The sequence below is a fragment of the Apostichopus japonicus genome, chromosome 8, assembly GCF_037975245.1.
Source record: "Apostichopus japonicus isolate 1M-3 chromosome 8, ASM3797524v1, whole genome shotgun sequence".
Classification (NCBI taxonomy): Eukaryota; Metazoa; Echinodermata; class Holothuroidea; order Aspidochirotida; family Stichopodidae; genus Apostichopus; species Apostichopus japonicus.
The window spans coordinates 42,850,675-42,872,245 of NC_092568.1; the positions used below are offsets into that span (position 1 = coordinate 42,850,675).

The window sequence follows — 21,571 nt, forward strand, 5'->3', positions numbered from 1 at the left end:
ATGGAGGTCAAAGGTCATTTAGGGTCACCAGAGGTCAAAGGCAGAAAGCCATGTAAACATGATATCTCAAGCAGTAAAAGATGCATGAACTTTAAACTTGGTGTGTAGATAGCACTTGGTGAGCAAGTAATATTTATTGTTTTTTCATGGAGGTCAAAGGTCATTTGGGGTCACCTGAGGTCAATAGTTAAAAAACTTGTAAACTTGATATCTCAAGAAGTAAAAGTTGCTTGAACTTTAAACTTAGTGTGTTGATAGCCCTTGGTGAGCAAGTAATATCTATTGTTTTTCATGGAGGTCAAAGGTCATTTGGGGTCACCTGAGGTCAAAAGTTAAAAAGCTTGTAAACTTGATATCTCAAGAAGTAAAAGTTGCTTGAACTTTAAACTTAGTGTGTTGATAGCCCTTGGTGAGCAGGTAATCCCTGTGTTTTTTTTATGGGAGCCAAAGGTCATTTGAGGTCACCAGAGGTCAAAAGCTGAAAACCATGTAAACACAATATCTCAAAGTTGACTTGAGCTTTAAACATAGTATGTTGGTAACTCTTAGTGATTAGATGATCCCTGTTATTTTTCATGGAGGTCAAAGGTCATTTGGGGTCCCCTCATCAGAGGTCAAAGGCTGAAAACAATAACTCCCATTGACAGGGTCTGACATGTTTTTTTTTTTATAAATATGCTCATTTTAGGAGATACAAGGCAAAGCAAAAAATGTTTGTCAATATTTTAATATATGGTAGGACTCTCTGTGCTCTATAGATGAAACTAACTCCCACTTCCATCGGACACCTGGTTCTTAAGTTATGAGGTGCCAACGGTTGGATTTGATACCTTTTTAGCAATAACATTGTGTATGTACATTGGAGTGCATAACAATTTTAGGATGAAGTGCACTTCATCAAGGGGAACATTTTTCATAAAAACGTATGGCCATCCAAGGTCATTCAAGGTTGCTTATGGGCAAAAAAATGCCCACTTACGTTAATTTTTGCAACAACTTCCAGTGACGAAGTCTGACATGGCTGATATATTGGGACATATTGTGAATGAAGTACAGTAGGTGCACGTTTTACTAAATAACAGTTATGTAATCCAAGGTCACCAAAGGTCAGTTATGGCTCTTGGGGGCAATAACTTGTGAAACTCCCAACTGATGGGGTCCGACATGGTTTTTCATGTTTTCCATGAAGGTCAAAGGTCACCACAGGTCAAAGTCTGGAAACCGTGTAAACACGATATCTCAAGAAGTAAAAGTTGCTTAAACTTTGTATGTTGGTAGCCTTTGATGAGCCGATAATCCCTATTGTTTTTCATGGAGGTCAAAGGTCATTCAAGGTCATTGTTGGTTATAGTCAGAATAAGTAGAATTATACAGAAGTGAAGTTTGTTTGACCTTCGACCCTCTTCGCATAGAGATGCATTACTCAATTCTGCAAGACTTGCCATTTCTGCTCAGCATTTCAGATCGGTAGAAAATCTTCTACCTAAAGTTTATTCATATGGGCAAGGAATCACTAAGTCTTTTGACTTTCTGGTTCTTGACCTTAAACTTATTGTGTAGATACAGCTTGGTATAAAGTGCAAGAGTCGTATTGAAATTGGTAGCTCTAGGTAAAGATCACATGAGGTCAACAGACATCAAAGTATGATAACTCCAAAATTAAAGCTACAATTAATCTGTGAATTCTCCAATGATATGATTTACATTTGGTGAGCATAGTTTGGAAAAGTTAAGTTTAGTTTTGTGAAGTGTCTCTATAGGTCTTCAACCAAACATACCTGGCATCCAGGTAATAAAATTTGCTTCAGAGTTCGTACTGTTGCTTTAAACATGCACTTAAGCCTGGTATAAGGGTTTCTCCCTACAGTGATTCCACAGGGGGTCAACAGGTTGTCTCAAATGGCCTGCAAACTGGCTCTGGGGGGTCAATAGGTTATTTCAAATGGTGGCAAACTTGGCCATTTTCTCAAAAGTATTTCACAGTATATAAGCAATGTCATGTAACACTGAATAACTATTTAAAGGGATTAGCTAGCTCAAAGTTGGTCAAATGTGTTTATATTTCACAAAGGAAGACTGTTCTTTCTGGATATTGAAGCATTTGGTTTAAAATTCTATACCTGTAAATCCTTTTGAGTGATTGACATTGTTGATAACCACAAGGGATTTCTACAAACCTTTTCTGTTTTTACTTAATTCTTGGTAAATTTAACTCACTTCCTCTGCATTAGTCAGATAATACAGTATTTTGAATTTTAAGCAAATTGTATGGCAAAGAATCACAAAGCTAACTGGCTATCTGGTTAATATGTGCCACACCAGAGTGTTGCTAATGTGCCTTCTGTACTCCATTGTTATGAATAGTGTACTATTAATTATACTATTATTATAGTAAGTTGTAAAGGCCTGTTCTGTATGCTTTAATAGTGCCTAGATTAGGGTTGGGCGATATTTGCTTTTTAACGTCACGTAAATAGTTAAAAAACTATCGCAATATTTTGATAATTACGATAATTTTTTTCTTGTTGTTTTTAAAAACAACTGCCGATTTCCCACCGGTGTTTTCGCTCAGCGAACACACCGAGCACGCGTTGCATGTGAGCATAATGGCATGGGGTCCAGGGGCCCGTCTTAGGGCCCGGTGGGGTCAAGGGGTGGAACCCCTTGTGGGGACCAGGGGGCGAAGGCCCCCGGAAAATTTTAGTATTTTGCATGTCTGGCGATAAAAAATTCGCAGTTGAGGATTCAAAATACTGACAACTTTTTTAATTTAAATTGTCACGAAACTGATGAAAATTTTAAAATGACAGGTTAGAGTAGCTATATTATGTGATGAAATGAAAAGAGATTTAATCTGTCTTACAATCTTTAAAAAGTTTAACTTACAAAACTGTCAATATTATGAAACAAACTACGTTCGGCAAAGACCCGTATCTAGACTGCCTAACAATGAACAGCGTTCACTATACGTACATCAGTTTACAACTGCAGTGTTTAACCCTACTTAAACATCATGGTAGGCTACATGTGCTGCAAATTTTCCCAGGTACCTTGCCAAACAACTCCCCTGTCTAACACCTGTTTGTTAACATTTTTGGCATGTTTCCAAAAAAACTTTTCATGGAGTAAACTATTTTGGCTCCACTCTAGAATTAATTAGGTCAGTCAGTAAAGGATCGGTAAAGTTATGCGAAATATTATCTTAGACGTTCAAGAAAAGTAGGTAAATATCCCCATAACATTAAGGTAAGTAAAACACACCTCAAGCCAACTGACTCCTCCGCATGAACAAAACAATCTATTCCCCATGATACACAAGGCACAGTCTATACCATACAGACATAGCACGATATCAAGGCCCCAATAACTACAGTATGGCCATCTTTATGAAAGTAAACATTGCAATCCCATGTTTTAGGCCACTTGGCATGATTAACTAAATGCTAAATATTGTTTCCATGTCCTTGGAGAGAACGTCAACTTCGCAAAATACAATTATAGTTGTGTTTTTGTTGTTACGTGAGATCCGTAACCGACGAAGTGGTTAGGCTATTTACTATACACCTAACTATGGTAGGATATTAATTTTTCCTTTTTTTGGGGAAATTCTAGAAAATACTTTCTTTTTCCCTCGCTTAACACCAGATGTGGTCTTATGGTTTATTCATAAATGGGTGTACTAGAGCCTTGTTTACATGACATTAGTTGCATTTAGCATGATATGCCAGTTTCGCGTGAATTTTTCGAAAGTATTTTGCTCGATCTTTCGTAAAATTTGAAAGGTGTACCAACTTACTTTTCGTACACAATTGGTAATTTCTCTACTGATTTTCAGATTTTTGTTCTCTATTCAGTGCATGTTGTAAAGGACGGGGTTTTACGATTTTCAAAAGTCAGTAAATGAAGTTGATAAACTTTATTTCTTTTCAACTTTCTTAACCATGGATTGCTAGAATAATATTTACACATAAAACAGAGAAAGGATAATTGCATTTTTTTTCCACATTTATTTCAAATTTCTTTCACAAGAAATTATCGTCATTTGTTCAATCCTCAAAAAATATTGTCTTGAAAAAAAAATTATTGTGATAATAATAATTTTCGATATATCGCCCAACCCTAGCCTAGATGCTTCAAGCAAAATATATTTTGTGTTACCAGTTGATTTTAAAACTAAGCAGCTCATTCCTATCTTTTCATGTTCTACATTATTTCCATGCATGAATGGACTAGTTTAATCGTTTGTTGTATTCTTTTGGGACGTAAGCTTCCATGCATACATTTGTTGGTAAAATAACAAGGTATAGTATGTTAGACCGGCAGCCCAGTGCACTTTGATCAAACGAACGAGGTACCAATATCTGAGTATTGGAACATTTGTGGAAAAACCCAGTATATCCAAAAGTGGATGTCTGCCGTGGTCGCTCTGCTGCATGTGGCCCCTGGGGCCGGTTAAAGGGGGCCCAAAAATGCATCTGATCAAACGAACGAGGTACCACTTGAAACCAATGTCAACTTAATGCATGAATGCCACATAGTACTGAATGGCCCATGCCAGACAAATTTTCTGCTGCAAAGGGCCCGCCAGACGCCCAAGAAGGGCCCCTAAAAAAATGCATCTGATCAAACGAACGAGGTACCACTTGAAACCAATGTCAACTTAATGCATGAATGCCACAAAGTACTGAATGGCCTATGCCAGACAAAATTTCTGCTGCTAAGGGCCCGCCAGACGCCCCCAAATATGGCCCAAATGCCCATTAGCGTAGCATTGACCCAGATTAAATATGCAAGGTACCAATCAAAACTGGTTTGGAATGTTCGGGTTGATCTTACAGACTATGGAAATCATCATGCCAGACAAATTTTCTGCTACAAAGGGCCCGCCAGACGCCCCAAAAGGGCCCATAAAAATGCATTTGATCAAACGAACAAGGTACCGCTTGAAACCAATGTCAACTTAATGCATGAATGCCACAAAGTACTGAATGGCCCATGCCAGACAAATTTTCTGCTGCTAAGGGCCCGCCAGACGCCCACAAATATGGCCCAAATGCCCGTTAGCGTAGCATTGACCCAGATTAAATATGCAAGGTACCACTCAAAATCGGTTTGGAATGTTCGGGTTGATCTTACAGACTATGGAAATCATCATGTCAGACAAATTTTCTGCTACAAACGGGCTAACAGACACACTAAAAAAGGGCCCCCAAATGGGCCATGATCAATCATAGTTGGTACCACACAAAACCAATATTAAATGCAAAGGTACTTTCCACAGAGTAAAGAACTGCCAATGCAAGACAAATTTTCTTCTGCATAGGTCCCACCAGATAGAAAGTATAGGTGGCCCAATGCGGCCCTATATGGGCCTAATGAATTGTATATCGATGCAGACTATATGTGCCTTGTGACATGACATTTGTAGCAATCCACAGAGTAAAGAAATGCCAATACAAGACAAATTTTCTTCTGCAAAGTGCCCACCACATGTAAAAAAAATTATGCAGTTTAAATAGTTAAGATACCACAAGAAACCAATCTATAACAATCAAGAACATCCTGAATTATTCAAATTCCTTCCCGCTACATAGGCCAATGGAATAATGAGATTAGTATACTAGTAGGTGTATCAATTACTGAACATTTCATTGAGCAAAACAAAAATGACGCGAACTCAGTTTTGGAGGGAGATCCTGACAGTTATAATGCATTCTCAAATCCATTCTTTTCCTTTTATCCATTCTTTTTCCTTTTATCCAGTCAGTACTTTGTATCGTGAGCAGTGTTTAACTTGGCAGTTACTTTGTTTCGCTGGAAACACTGGAGCAGATTAAAATCAGTTTATGTATTGTAAATAAGAAACCCAAAATCATTTTGTATCTTAAAACAATGTGTTTACGTTAGCATTGTAAATCTACAAAGTTTAAAATCTTGAGAAAGAACGCTTAAGTGTATCTTAAAACATACATGTAGTCGAACAAAAGAGATTGTTTTGTTTCTTACGCTCAGACAAAGAAACAATTATCAAACAATGGTGAAAATGCTTTATAACGTGTACTTAACGATAAAGGTTTGGGTTGAAACTGTCCAATGTGGTTTTTAAAAGATACATAATTGAAGCATAGAAATGTATATGTACCTTTATGCTAGGTACACTCTTTAAAGGACTTAAAATGCTAAGATTGAACAAACAAATACTGATATCACCACGTATGACTCCATTCCTTGATACAAAATATAAAATGAGTAATTGGCCTATATTACTCCATCTGGTCTTTTAGAACTTCCATCATTACACTAATTCAATTCGAATAGCTTGTAACAAGTCCAACAAATAGATGTGGCATCCATTTTTCAGAAATATGAATGCTAGATGAGGGTTTTTGTTTTCATCTATGAAGGAATCTTTTACCTTTCAAGAAAGTCATCTTGCTAGTTTAAAATGTACTAAAATCATAATTGGCAAAGATAGTAACAAAAGATCACTATGTGATTACTCTGAACATGACACATGTTAGGTTCGAAGTATAAGAACTGAGAATTCATGTCTCTTGACAGTGATTAAACACTGGAGTGTGTGCATTGTAAAAAGACACTGCATTTGCCATTCAGACAGATCTCAAAAGAATCATTAGTAAGTTTATGAAAATTAAGTATTCCCATGAACTTGATTCTAAAAAGACAATGGAAGCTCAAATCTATGTTTCATTGTCGGAGTCATCACTCCAAGATGGTTCAGTACTTGAATCATCGGCATCAAACTCGGAAGCCACGTCTGGTCGGCTACTTTGAAAATCTTCGCTCAGTTCCCTCTTGGAATAGATGATCTGGGAGAGCCGGTCCCTCAAACCAGTCAGGGCTGTAGCACCCATTCTTGCTCTTCCAACCGTAGTTCTGTGGATCCAAGCCAGGCAAGACTCTTCCTCAGAGTGTTAGAATTATAATGTGGGGAACTGTAATTTTTGCCCAGGCCAGCAAATCCCAAAATATTTAGAGGCTTAGGTGAAAGTGTTATCTTTCTTTTGCTTAGAGCAGCGAATAGCTAAATAAAATAAAACACTGGTCTTGTGTACAGTAACTCCAATTTATGCTGGAAACTATATAATCATGAGCTTGAAATGTCATGTTACAAGGCACATATATCCAATTCTTTAGACCCATATATATGGCCACATTGGGCCACCTATTCTTTCTATCTGGTGGGACCTATGCAAAAGAAAATTTGTCTTGCATTGGCAGTTCTTTACTCTGTGGAAAGTACCTTTGCATTTAATATTGTTTTTGTGTGGTTCCAAACCGGTTTTGAGTGGTACCTTGCATATTTAATCTGGGTCAATGGTACGATAATGGGCATTTTGGGCCATATTTGGGGGCGTCTGGCGGGCCCTTAGCAGTAGAAAATTTGTCTGGCATGGGCCATTCAGTACTTTGTGGCATTCATGCATTAAGTTGACATTGGTTTCAAGCGGTACCTCGTTCGTTTGATCAAATGCATTTTTATGGGCCATTTTGGGGCGTCTGGCGGGCCCTTTGTAGCAGAAAATTTGTCTGGCATGATGATTTCCATAGTCTGTAAGATCAACCCGAACATTCCAAACCGATTTTGAGTGGTACCTTGCATATTTAATCTGGGTCAATGCTACGCTAATGGGCATTTGGGCCATATTTGGGGGCGTCTGGCGGGCCCTTAGCAGCAGAAAATTTGTCTGGCATGGGCCATTCAGTACTTTGTGGCATTCATGCATTAAGTTGACATTGGTTTCAAGCGGTACCTCGTTCGTTTGATCAAATGCATTTTTAAGGGCCCTTTTGGGGCGTCTGGCGGGCCCTTTGTAGCAGAAAATTTGTCTGGCATGATGATTTCCATAGTCTGTAAGATCAACCCGAACATTCCAAACCGGTTTTGAGCGGTACCTTGCATATTTAATCTGGGTCAATGCTATGCTAGTGGGCATTTGGGCCATATTTGTGGGCGTCTGGCGGGCCCTTAGCAGCAGAAAATTTGTCTGGCATAGGCCATTCAGTACTTTGTGGCATTCATGCATTAAGTTGACATTGGTTTCAAGTGGTACCTCGTTCGTTTGATCAGATGCATTTTTTTAGGGGCCCTTCTTGGGCATCTGGCGGGCCCTTTGCAGCAGAAAATTTGTCTGGCATGGGCCATTCAGTACTATGTGGCATTCATGCATTAAGTTGACATTGGTTTCAAGTGGTACCTCGTTCGTTTGATCAGATGCATTTTTGGGCCCCCTTTAACCGGCCCCAGGGGCCACATGCAGCAGAGCGACCACGGCAGACATCCACTTTTGGATATACTGGGTTTTTCCACAAATGTTCCAATACTCAGATATTGGTACCTCGTTCGTTTGATCAAAGTGCACTGGGCTGCCGGTCTATGTGCATATGGTATGTTTTTGCTTTGAAATATATGCTAAGTTTAAAAAATTTAAACTATATTCCTGCAGAGGTTACTATTGTTTTTTTATACCAGCAAAGTGTGTATGCTAGTTAACATTTATTTGTAGTTTTCAATGTAAGGTATGATTGCTTTTATTGTTCAGATGACAGTACTCCAGGAAACACTGAGATACACAAAAGACTTTCTATGTGTCGGGACAGAGCTGAGGAAGGAGCAATACCTAAAAGGAGAGCAACTGAAATGGTTCCCATCACTGGTGCAGGTATACCATCTTTCTTGTCCATTGGAAAGAAAACTTGAAAATATAACAATTTCATAAAGAATGCAAATAACTCACATTATACACGTACTGGTAGTCAGTCATGTCTCCCAACAAAAGCTCAGTAACTTTATAGCAGGCTATAGCTATAAAACACCCTAACACTAATAAGGTCTCAAAGAGTGCCAAATATCTGCCAGCAGATACAAACATGCACCATATTCCATTAGTGAGTGGACATCACTTAATAACCTCTCTTTTTTTAAATTATTTGCAAAACTAACCTTGCACATTAATTGTTTTATGAAGTTAAGGATACTCAGTAGCAAACTTGTGACTAGCAAATGCAAAGCAATACAGACCAATTGCACATGTTTGTAAGAATGATTTAGGCTAGTTATTATTAAAGCATCTGGCAAAGTCTTTCAAGGACTTGCATCCGTTATTTTATAAAAGGTCTTCAATTGGTAACGTGTCGTTGTGTCGAAATGATGTCTATATTGTCATATGTCATATTTTGTTCAGTTTTATGCTTTTCAAAGTTACTGAGTTTATGTTATTTGGTTTAAGTTGTTAAATATTTAAAGTCCCTCTGACTGCTATGCTAATCCATACTGCTACTTTGAAGATTAGTACATTGATGAGGTTGGTTTCTTTTGTTGATATTAATTACAGTATTGTTGTGTCTTACTATAGCTGATGATAATATAGACAGTCTTCAAGAAAACCCTGAGATTAGATTGGAGAGGAGTGGTAGTGCCAGCAGGCAGCTGATAGCAAGAGTGATGAAGAGAATGCTACCCGAAGACTCTTTCAGAGCACAGCTAGAAGGAGCAGGTAACATCTATGCTCATGTTCCTCTTCATAAACCTCTTTTATTCTCCTTATTATTATATTCCATTATTCTTGTCAAATATGTTAAAACAATCCGTCTATTTTTGAAATCTCTTGATCGGATCTTCCTGTTTCTCTTTTAAAGTTTAACACCCTGCCAACCTTCCTTTCACTGTTCTGTATTTGGATGAGGATAAACAGCACTTGATAATTTTATAGCTTTCATTCCAAGCTGTTGCCATTTATCTCTTTGACTTTTAATAGCCATCTTCTGTACCTATTTCATTGCTCCTGAATAAAACGAAAGTTTAATCATATTAACTAAATCTTCATTCATTATATCTAAGAGAATTAATAAGGTTGATTTTTCCTTCTCCCTGCTTGCTTCTTTCTGTGAAGTTATGCTGCAATGTAACAAAATATCAAATATTTGGTGGTGGATAGCATGCTTGCTATAACTACTAAATTTGATTGAATGGTCAGTAGGCATTACTAGGCAGTTTATTACTTGGATGAATGTTGCAAGAGTGTTTACAAAGGGCACATCATATTGATCGGACACTGACATTGTTTCCGCATTCCTGCGATAGTTCCAGTTGTTTTCGTTCTTGTTTTCATTGATGGGTATATTCCTAAAGTTTCTGAGTTTTTGGGAGATTTTGAGATAGACAGCTGCTGTCCTTCTTACAGTCAACTCCAATTTACGTCGAAGAAGGAGCTATGTGAGAGCAACTAATGAATCCAGACAGAGGCAGAGAGAGCGAGAGAGAGAGCGAGAGAGGAACGAGTTTCAAAGGGAGAGAAGGAGAGCAATAAGGAGACGATTGAGTGAGATTCTTCCTTCTCAAATCAAATAATTATAATCTCAATTTGGGAATAATAAACTTCTGTTTGAAGCTCTGCTAAAGGGTTTTCAAATTTTGTAACACTTTGACAGAATTAATTAAATTGTCTGCTGCATAGATTAAGTCAGCAGAAGTGTCTAGTAGGTAATAACTGTGAGATGCATGAAATGTTGGTTGTTTATAGGAATTTAGTCACCAGAAGTATTGCATATTAGTCCGATGTAAAGCACAAGAAATGTTGGATGTTAGGATTAAAGCACAAGAAATGTTGGATATGAGGCTGTGAGACTTATGAAATGTTGCATATTATGCTGTGAGACATCTGAAATGTTGGATATTATATGCTGTGAGACACATAACACATCACTTCTCAGCCCTTTACAGTTGATCATTTCCTGCACTCTTTATTTCCTCATGGTAAACCTTAAAACTTTCATTTAGCTCTTCCTTCTTGTGTGAAATTTTTCAACCACTATGAAACATCCATGTGTAGAACCAGTTTTAGAAGTATGTTCTCAGCCTCGAAAGTCAGTGAAACTGATGCTAAATATTTTCATCATTATCACTGAAGGTTGTTAAGAGGATTTCTTATGGTCCAATGTTAAGCTTTTGTTGGTATTCGATGGTAATTGTGATTTGGTTTATGTCAATTTTGGCCACCTCTTTCCTTTTTCAGTTTTGTAACTTCCAGTCATATTGTACTTAGTGTTATGATGACACAAGAAACTTGTCTAAACTCTTTGTCAAAGCTGTCATTTGTAATCAGTGAAAGCTACCTGGAGAAGAGAAGCTGGGACATAACACATTGTTAATATGTTGTTATCTTTTAATCAGGCTAATTATTTTAATGCTAATTATTTTAATGCCCTTGGTGGCAATCCAAGGGCCCTTACCAGATTAAACAGTTTCAATCACTTCTTTGTACATTATGGGTCTAGTTAGTGCTGAGAAGTAACAGTGATGTAGCTGTTGTACTCAGTGTTGTTTTTATTTAGTCAGGTGATTGTACTTTTTGGAACAATTTTATGAAATTCTAGACACTAATTGGGCAACATTAATAATACATTTTATAGTGTAACAAGCCATGCATAGAGGAGTATGTACACTACATGAACATGAACAGGCTCTGCATATCTTTATGTGATATTAAACTTTTTAATGTAATCTTGTGCATCTATCGCCATGGGCGGAGCTTTGTATCATTATTAATCAAAATTGTTACTATGAAAAGCAAGCATACTAATAGTTTAAACATTTAAAGGAGGAGCTTTGTCTGTTGTGCAATTATTTGCCCATACATAGGTGTGCTTGTAGGCTATAAAGGAATCATATCGTGTTTGTATGCAACAAAAGACTCCACCTAATTGCTTGTGTTATGTATAAAACATTACTTGCAAAAAATTGCACAACTGACTACCTCAACAATTTGTGAACCAATTAATCTTGACATTCAGATCATATTTATATGTGATGGTTCTTTATCTTATATTATACTCTTCTACTGTCTGTTCTGTATATTTTGAGGTCTGTCATTTCAGAAGGGGTTCATTGGAATATTTAATTTCTCCTTCTATAAGTAAGGATGGTATTGATTGGTACCTTGTACTCTTTGCTAGATCCAGGTGATCCCAGCATGGAGAGACCTCCAGACGGAGAAACTGCTGCTGTTTCTGTTTCCATAGGACGAGGCAGGTACAGAGCTTCCAGCCATGATGATACCTCACCTGGAGCTGTCCATACCTACACTGATGATCAGGGTAAGTACTCCCTAATGATACTTGAAATAGATATCACCTAAGTACATAATGCACATAGTAACACAGTACTGGATAACAGGCCTGCAACAGTCTACTAAGTCAGGAAGCTAATATACTGAGTTAATGGTAATGTAACGATTGCCAGGCTTACCTCAAAATATTATGTACAGTTTAGTTTTGGTGTTAGTTGTCTGGTCTGCCTTGTTATCGTTATCATTCTTATTTTACTGTAATTTTAAGCTATCAGAACTTTACAATGTTGCAACAGTAAATTTTTGTTGAAAATATACCTGCTCCCAATATTATGTTATTTTAATGTAACATTGGTTTAATGTCGTATCAGAATCCCACCAAATCTGTTGGCTGATTATGGATTACCAAAGAGGGCAGCTGGCATGCTTTAGGAGGGGGTGTTTGTTTGGAACATGCATTGTTGCAATGTAATTGTTTAATGTAGCCTTTTGATAAAAGATAAATATGTTGCTGCTTACATTTATTGTCTTTGTTCCTTAAGGCCTGTTGCCATGACAATTTAAGTCTTAGCATTATGTGACTATGATACATCCTGTGTCACCAATGCATCTATTGTTTCTATGGGTGATTTGATATTATAGTCAAAGGTTGTGGTCTATTCATCAAATGGTGCCCTATCTGGGCCTGTTATATTGTTACCATGGTAATGTAAGTACCAGCATTGTATAACTATGCTTCTTATGCAGACCTCATGTTTTTCTTGTTGTTACCTAGGTAACATCATATCATACACCTTTATTGAACCAGGGAACACTACAAAAGTGGATTCTGACCTGGACCTCGAAAGTCCATCCAACTGGGACACCAGCAAGGCTAATGCCATCTGGTATGTGTTTTATTCCTTGGTATAGAAACCTTCCTAGAGGTAAAAGTTGTGTGGTATGTGTGTGTGATATATTTGTGTGGTATGTGTGCATGTGGTAAGTGGTGCCTTGGCTTTTAATCTGATAGCACTACATGCTTAGCTTCAAGAATCCTACATTCAGTCGTTCTCAGTCGCTATCATATCCTTAAAAGTCATATTACAAGTTGTGAATTTGTAAGGGAACTCTGAGTGTTATTGTTTATCTGCAGGGATGAGAGCTCTAGCTGCCAGTCAGATACCACTGTTTACACCATTCCTCAAAGTGCCCGTCCTTCATCTGAGCCTGATTTAGATTTCCTGTACAATCAGTCTGGCTCCTCCTATTGGGATATACCTCCAGGTATCTTAGGTGATCAGCTGGAAGCCATCCTTAATGAATACCGAAGAGGGGCCTTTGAACTCAATATGGATGAGACCTCCACCAACCGGGCCCGGTTTGGAAGCAGTCAGTCTTCAAGGAAACCAGTAGTACACAATTATAGGTTTTGGATCTTGCCTTGGAGATCAATACGAGTCACTTTTGATAGGTTGAAATTCTTAGCACTTTTTGACAGGTAAGTTGTCTTTTCTTGTTCAAGTCATATGAGCTGTCATTCACTATAATGATGAATTCAATAAATCTTTAACATCAAGGAATAAACTTGTCAAGCTCTCTGCAGGGATGGAGAGGTCTCAAAGATGAACTTGTTTCAGATGTCTTATCACATAAATTCTTCTTCACAGTAATACTGCAAGGGTGTTCTTTCTTTTGCTTTCCTTGATTTCATATTATGCAAGAGAAATGAATGGCAGTTTCGCACCTGTAACTTAGAAGAATGGTACCTCAATTGTATTGAATATTTGTGAGATGTTAAATATTTCTCACCATTATTATCTCATATAATATATCTTGGTATGATAGATATAGTTTACAGTTTATCGTACATATAGGCTGTATCATCTAACAGAATCATTGATCAGTCATTAGAAAGGATTTATTATCTCATATAATATATCTTGGTATGATAGATATAATTTACAGTTTATCGTACATATAGGCTGTATCATCTAACAGAATCATTGATCAGTCATCAGAAAGGATTTATTATCTCATATAATATATCTTGGTATGATAGATATAATTTACAGTTTATCGTACATATAGGCTGTATCATCTAACAGAATCATTGATCAGTCATTAGAAAGGATTTATTATCTCATATAATATATCTTGGTATGATAGATATAATTTACAGTTTATCGTACATATAGGCTGTATCATCTAACAGAATCATTGATCAGTCATTAGAAAGGATTTATTATCTCATATAATATATCTTGGTATGATAGATATAGTTTACAGTTTATCGTACATATAGGCTGTATCATCTAACAGAATCATTGATCAGTCATTAGAAAGGATTTATTATCTCATATAATATATCTTGGTATGATAGATATAATTTACAGTTTATCGTACATATAGGCTGTATCATCTAACAGAATCATTGATCAGTCATTAGAAAGGATTTATTATCTCATATAATATATCTTGGTATGATAGATATAATTTACAGTTTATCGTACATATAGGCTGTATCATCTAACAGAATCATTGATCAGTCATAAGAAAGGATTTATTATCTCATATAATATATCTTGGTATGATAGATATAATTTACAGTTTATCGTACACATAGGCTGTATCATCTAACAGAATCATTGGTCAGTCATTAGAAAGGATTTATTATCTCATATAATATATCTTGGTATGATAGATATAATTTACAGTTTATCGTACATATAGGCTGTATCATCTAACAGAATCATTGATCAGTCATAAGAAAGGATTTATTATCTCATATAATATATCTTGGTATGATAGATATAGTTTACAGTTTATCGTACATATAGGCTGTATCATCTAACAGAATCATTGATCAGTCATTAGAAAGGATTTATTATCTCATATAATATATCTTGGTATGATAGATATAGTTTACAGTTTATCGTACATATAGGCTGTATCATCTAACAGAATCATTGATCAGTCATTAGAAAGGATTTATTATCTCATATAATATATCTTGGTATGATAGATATAGTTTACAGTTTATCGTACATATAGGCTGTATCATCTAACAGAATCATTGATCAGTCATTAGAAAGGATTTATTATCTCATATAATATATCTTAGAATGATAGATATAGTTTACAGTTTATCGTACATATAGGCTGTATCATCTAACAGAATCATTGATCAGTCATTAGAAAGGATTTATTATCTCATATAATATATCTTGGTATGATAGATATAGTTTACAGTTTATCGTACATATAGGCTGTATCATCTAACAGAATCATTGATCAGTCATTAGAAAGGATTTGAGATCATTAGAAAGCAATGCAAAACTGATAAACTGACCACCTGCTTCAATTTTGTACAATAGACAAAAGCAGTTGATAAACTTAGTAATTAAAGGCCACTAATTAAAAGACAATTGTTATCAAAGCTTTTTAGCAGAAAGTATGAATGTAGTAGATGAATAATGAAAATTGTGTGGTTATTTAACTTGTCAACTTTGCTTTTTGCTCTTCCCTGGTAGAAATGGAACCATACTAGAGAGTTTCTTTTCTGTGTTGTTAGCAGTACTGGTTAGTTTCCTAGGTTACTTCATCCTTTCTAAGGGCTTTCTTCATGACTTTTGGATGTTTTGGTTCTGCTTGGTGATAGCTAGTTCCCAATACTCACTCATCAAGGTTAGTGTAAAGTAAATGCTTGAAAGTTACATCGTTTTATGATTATATATTTCAAATGGTATATACTCACGCTTACAGTAATTCACTTTTGCTCACAATTCCTGTGATGTCTAATGAAGAAATTTACTGATTCAATTGCAAAACCATTTTATATTCTGTCAATTGTATTGTAATTTGAGGTTGTTTTCCTTGTGTGATGTTATGATGGCAGGTACAGGTAATTCCCAGCAGACACGCATTAATCCTTGTTTATGGTAATATGATGATCTTTATTCACAGGAAATGAGTGATAGGATCACAAACCTACTGCATTGCATCATGTATAGTAAAGCTACTGCAATGTATAGTGCCATTATCACTTCAGTAGAGTCATGAAGGACAGGAAAATGTTGATGATTGGTCTTTGTATGTACATACAACACCCCTCAGATATATAAATATAATATAATAATAATCAACAAGCTCTGTAAATTGCAAAGGAAGGTTGAAGTACTATATCCATGGAACACCTTTGTTTTTGGTTGTGCAAGCCAACTGCAAATGATAATTGGACTTGCAGTATTTTATTCCGACTGCAAGCTTTTGATTTTGTTTTACTTGATATATGACTGGGAAATGAGAGAGGGATTGCATTCCATAGGATGACTAACCTTCCTTTGAAGTCTGATTCATAATAGTTTAAAGGGATACCCTTTCATGACACCCTGACACATCCCTAACACAAGGAATACATCATTCATATCCTTAGGCTGCTTCTTAACATGTGTTTAGATATGACTGTGTTTTGTTTCTTTCAGAGTGTCCAGCCTGATTCAGCTTCTCCTATGCATGTGAGTTTTCCTTTCTAAATATCAGCCCTTGCAAATGAAAAATAACCCTTATGATCTCGCACATCGAACAGCATTGATAATGTATTTACTTGTGTAGTGATACATTGCTTCAAGGAGAAAAAAGATGAAGAAAACATTTATAAGATTGTCTTTGTTATATTCATCAGTTGTAGCAGTCTACTGGCTTTCATTATGGTTATGTGGCCTATATTGTTAATATAACATGTATTCTGTTTGTATCAATACTTATACTATGAGTGTATCAAAGGGTTCATACTGAATGTCCAATTGTACAGTCATCAGTTTTTCATTTAATTGGATTGTCTGACTTTATTGTGGGTGATGGATTATAGGGTTGCAGAACAAGGGAAACTAAGATATTCTTATTGTTCAGTAGTAGAACTAGAAAGGACAGAGTAAAGAATCTCTTTGCATAAATATTGGTATAGATTTTGTACAAAACATAGCTCAAAACAGCGTATCAACATTTAGTGGAATAGAGGCAAGTCTCTGTGATATCAATATAGTGTAGATTTCTATATTTAATCGTTATTTTCTGTGCATTGATATTTTCTAACCATAGATATGGCCGCCAAATAATATCGTCGAAATGACTTTAATTGAAATACCGTCTATTATCGATAATATTGATATACCGACGAACCTGAATGATAACTTTTAAATATGTCACCTAATTAGATAATCGTAACATAACAATGGATATGGAGATGTGACATGATGACATGATGTGACATGATAACCTCAGTTAGCTATACTTCTGCTATGCCATGTTTTCCCTCTCCTCCTTGCAGGGACATAACCAGGTGATAGCCTACAGCAGACCTTTGTACTTTTGTTTGTTTTGTGCTCTGATCCTGCTCATGGACCTGTTCAGTACTTTACCAGAAGTCTACCTGACAAACTTTAAGATCTATGGAGTCGAGATAGAAACCATTCGACCAGCTATTATATTTGCAAGAGATGCTATTTTAGGTTAGTAGAAACCTCTAGCAGAAACTATTATACTAGAATTAAACTTGATAACACGTCATAAAACTCAACTGCTGCAACTGCCAGTTAGATTGCATTACTCTTCTGTTTATTGAGATATATTATTCATCACATACATTGGCGGCTTTATTTATCATAGTTTAACACAAATCAACTGGTCAAAACAAGTGCACTTTAATGTGTGCATTCAATATGAAAATGTACAACTTTTTTATTTTCAGATAACAAACTTGGACTTTTCTACAAGTTTTATGGTACAAATAGTATTTCTGTTTCATCCTTTGGTTGTGTTTCATGGGAATCTGAAACACATCCGTTGATTAAATAATTAGAGTTGAATAAGATGATGGATTGGTAAGACAAGTTTGCCTTATTCCTGAGTCCATGTTGACTATCTTGCTAGATCTCTTGTTTTGTTCTTTTCTTTCATCAACAGTGTTTGTATTGTTTTTCCCATTGGTCTTCCTGGTGGGTCTGCTTCCTCAGTGCAATACTTTTGTCATGTACTTTCTGGAGTCTATAGACATGCACATATTTGGTGGAACTGGTAAGTGATCTCCTGAACCTATTCTATGATATCATCTAACTTCATCTCATAATACTTCATCCAAATAATTGTTTTCAAATAATTGTTATACAAAGAATCCATGCTTGTTCATTCTGTTAATTTAATTGCTTGATTTGTTTGTGTGTAATAAGCCTTATTATTTTGGTAGCATAAATAGTTATTATTAGATAAGCCATACAACTATATGCCTTAAAAGACAGAGTTCTTTGCAACTATGCTTTCTAGCATTAATAAGCTTGATAATTGCTGTTGATTGTGGATGAAAAAGCATTAACAGAAATTTACCAGAAAAGTACTTGTGTGGAAAGAGAAAGTTATCATCTTAAAAGTAACCTGTATGAATCTTTCTGTTTGCAAGTTTCCATGAACTTAAACGTGTACGTTTGTTTCTTTCTATGCATATAATTGCAATGCTGATTTGTGTTATTCAACAGCTTGTACTGGCCTGGGTGCCTCTGTATATGCCGTCTGTCGGAGTGTGGTAGCTGTTCTATTCTTGGTTGGCTTTGCCTATGGGGGTCTCCAGGTAAGAGTACCTTCAGATGTCTGTATTAATGTGTTCATATAATATGAGAAATTCATCTTGTGCACATATGCAACGGCATTCACAGACTAATACTTTAAGTTGTACTAAATACTGATGCAGTGTAAGCAGTATGTATGCCCATAATATACTGTCATATCTGATGGGTTTGTTTAAATTGTGTATGATATACACAAGGTTAATTCATTTTAAGCACACAGAACTGTTCTGTTATTGTTAAACTGGACATATTGTGCCAGTCTAATGGTTAATGGTTGTTTACATAACTTCTCTCTTACAGGTCTGTCTAGCCCCTACACATGTCAGCAATGGTTGTAGCTACTAAGCACTCACCCATATCTGGCCTGTCTAGCCCCTACACATGTCAGCAATGGTTGTAGCTACTAAGCACTCACCCATCTCTTACCTGTCTAGCCCCTACACATGTCAGCAATGGTTGTAGCTACTAAGCACTCACCCATCTCTTACCTGTCTAGCCCCTACACATGTCAGCAATGGTTGTTGCTACTAAGCACTCACCCATCTCTTACCTGTCTAGCCCCTACACATGTCAGCAATGGTTGTAGCTACTAAGCACTCACCCATATCTGGCCTGTCTAGCCCCTACACATGTCAGCAATGGTTGTAGCTACTAAGCACTCACCCATATCTGGCCTGTCTAGCCCCTACACATGTCAGCAATGGTTGTAGCTACTAAGCACTCACCCATCTCTTACCTGTCTAGCCCCTACACATGTCAGCAATGGTTGTAGCTACTAAGCACTCACCCATATCTGGCCTGTCTAGCCCCTACACATGTCAGCAATGGTTGTAGCTACTAAGCACTCACCCATATCTGGCCTGTCTAGCCCCTACACATGTCAGCAATGGTTGTAGCTACTAAGCACTCACCCATATCTGGCCTGTCTAGCCCCTACACATGTCAGCAATGGTTGTAGCTACTAAGCACTCACCCATATCTGGCCTGTCTAGCCCCTACACATGTCAGCAATGGTTGTAGCTACTAAGCACTCACCCATCTCTTGCCTGTCTAGCCCCTACACATGTCAGCAATGGTTGTAGCTACTAAGCACTCACCCATCTCTTACCTGTCTAGCCCCTACACATGTCAGCAATGGTTGTAGCTACTAAGCACTCACCCATCTCTTACCTGTCTAGCCCCCTACACATGTCAGCAATGGTTGTAGCTACTAAGCACTCACCCATCTCTTACCTGTCTAGCCCCTACACATGTCAGCAATGGTTGTAGCTACTAAGCACTCACCCATCTCTTACCTGTCTAGCCCCTACACATGTCAGCAATGGTTGTAGCTACTAAGCACTCACCCATCTCTTACCTGTCTAGCCCCTACACATGTCAGCAATGGTTGTAGCTACTAAGCACTCACCCATATCTGGCCTGTCTAGCCCCTACACATGTCAGCAATGGTTGTAGCTACTTAGCACTCACCCATATCTGGCCACAGACTCAACTCTGCCCTCCTCTTTCTCCCAATGTTATGTTCTACTAACTTAACCTGTGTTGTTTCTTTTGTCCTAAGATTTTATCCATTATCTGTTATATCTTATCATTGGTTTGCTTATTTTCTTAATAAAGGTCTTGTCACATGTAAAGTTTTCTTTCTTTCTTTTAGAATGATGCTCAGTCCATCCTCTTCTCAGCATTCTGTGGACTCTTAGTAGCTGTTTCTTATCATCTCAGTCGGAGTGCCTCTAATCCAACTGTTCTATGGTAAAGGATTATTTAAGAGTCTCATAGCGTATACAGCCAGGTTGATGACATGTCTCCTAGCTGAAAGTAGTTAACAGAGTATTCCCAGTTTAGGTGGATAATCATTGGAGGGAGAGGGAAGGGGGTCTGGGAGTTTGCTTATTACTCCAACCAGCCACTTACATACGTTATAAATCCTTCATGGCTTTTAGTTTACGCTATGATTAAACTGTAATGTTTTTAAACAAGTTTAAATCATTTGTTTCATTGACGTTGTTGAAGCTCTCTTGTAATGACAGCTAGTACTCATTGATAAAAATCCTTAGTTAGTTTGTACAGCTTGAAAACAATGCCAGCCTGGAAGACCCAAAGATTCTTGGCTTCCTTGTTTTTTTTTGTGTGTATCACCTCTTCAAACTACTTCAATGCATCACTGCTAAAACTGCTGCTTCATATATGTGATGATATAAGCTAAATGGTTGCTCTCCAATGCTATTGAACAGGACCATTCTTAGTGATCTGATAGTGGGTGAGCATCAAGGAGGTCCAGAGCCTGATGAGGGTGAGATCAAGGATCCTCTACCAGACAAGCTCAAGAAATCAGTGGTAAGCAAAACACAGAGGGGTATGCCTCATGGGTAACCTTGAAGGAGATGATAAGAACTTTCACGATTGGATGATGTGTGATAAAAAATTAGTGAATACATTTTTGCTATTTTATATAAGTATTCTTAAAGGGAACTAATTAAAAATGATTAAAATCACCATAAAGTTTACCTTATAGGATAAAGATTTCTACATTAGCAATTCCCTAAAATTGCACAGGAACATTGTAAAGATTATACTGAAATTGCTGTCCAAACTATCTGCACATGTAAACAACCTGCACAAGGTTTGTATTGTAATACTCATGTATTTGATGTTTTCACTTGATTTACAGAGTGGTCGATTGCAATCTGACCTCATCATTAGTCCCTTGATTGCATTGGTGGTCCTAGGAATTCATGCCAGTACTATATTCACTATTGCACAGGTTAGTAACATTAATAGTGATATGTCCATGCATCATAGAGTGTCATGTTGTGAAAGAACAGTTTACTGAGGTGTTAGTCTAACTTCTTTCAAGTCATGTGATTGCATTGGTAATCCTTG

At 36.9% G+C, this 21,571-nt stretch overlaps 1 protein-coding gene across 3 annotated transcripts in view; it reads left to right on the plus strand.

Moving 5' to 3' along the window:
* The window catches only part of LOC139972105 (pecanex-like protein 1), a 72,852-nt gene that overhangs the window by 26,723 nt on the left and 24,558 nt on the right, over positions 1–21,571 (plus strand). The window contains exons 7-20 of one of the 3 annotated variants that reach the window (XM_071979041.1): positions 8,565–8,684; positions 9,378–9,518; positions 10,206–10,343; positions 11,977–12,117; positions 12,898–12,976; positions 13,225–13,569; positions 15,602–15,755; positions 16,553–16,585; positions 17,398–17,578; positions 18,033–18,143; positions 18,599–18,690; positions 20,343–20,440; positions 20,923–21,025; positions 21,360–21,452. In XM_071979041.1, coding sequence (XP_071835142.1) covers positions 8,565–8,684; positions 9,378–9,518; positions 10,206–10,343; positions 11,977–12,117; positions 12,898–12,976; positions 13,225–13,569; positions 15,602–15,755; positions 16,553–16,585; positions 17,398–17,578; positions 18,033–18,143; positions 18,599–18,690; positions 20,343–20,440; positions 20,923–21,025; positions 21,360–21,452 — 1,829 coding nt within the window. Of the gene's footprint in view, positions 1–8,564; positions 8,685–9,377; positions 9,519–10,205; positions 10,344–11,976; positions 12,118–12,864; positions 12,977–13,224; positions 13,570–15,601; positions 15,756–16,552; positions 16,586–17,397; positions 17,579–18,032; positions 18,144–18,598; positions 18,691–20,342; positions 20,441–20,922; positions 21,026–21,359; positions 21,453–21,571 lie in introns of all 3 variants that reach the window. The other 2 variants (XM_071979039.1, XM_071979042.1) reach the window with 2 other exon arrangements.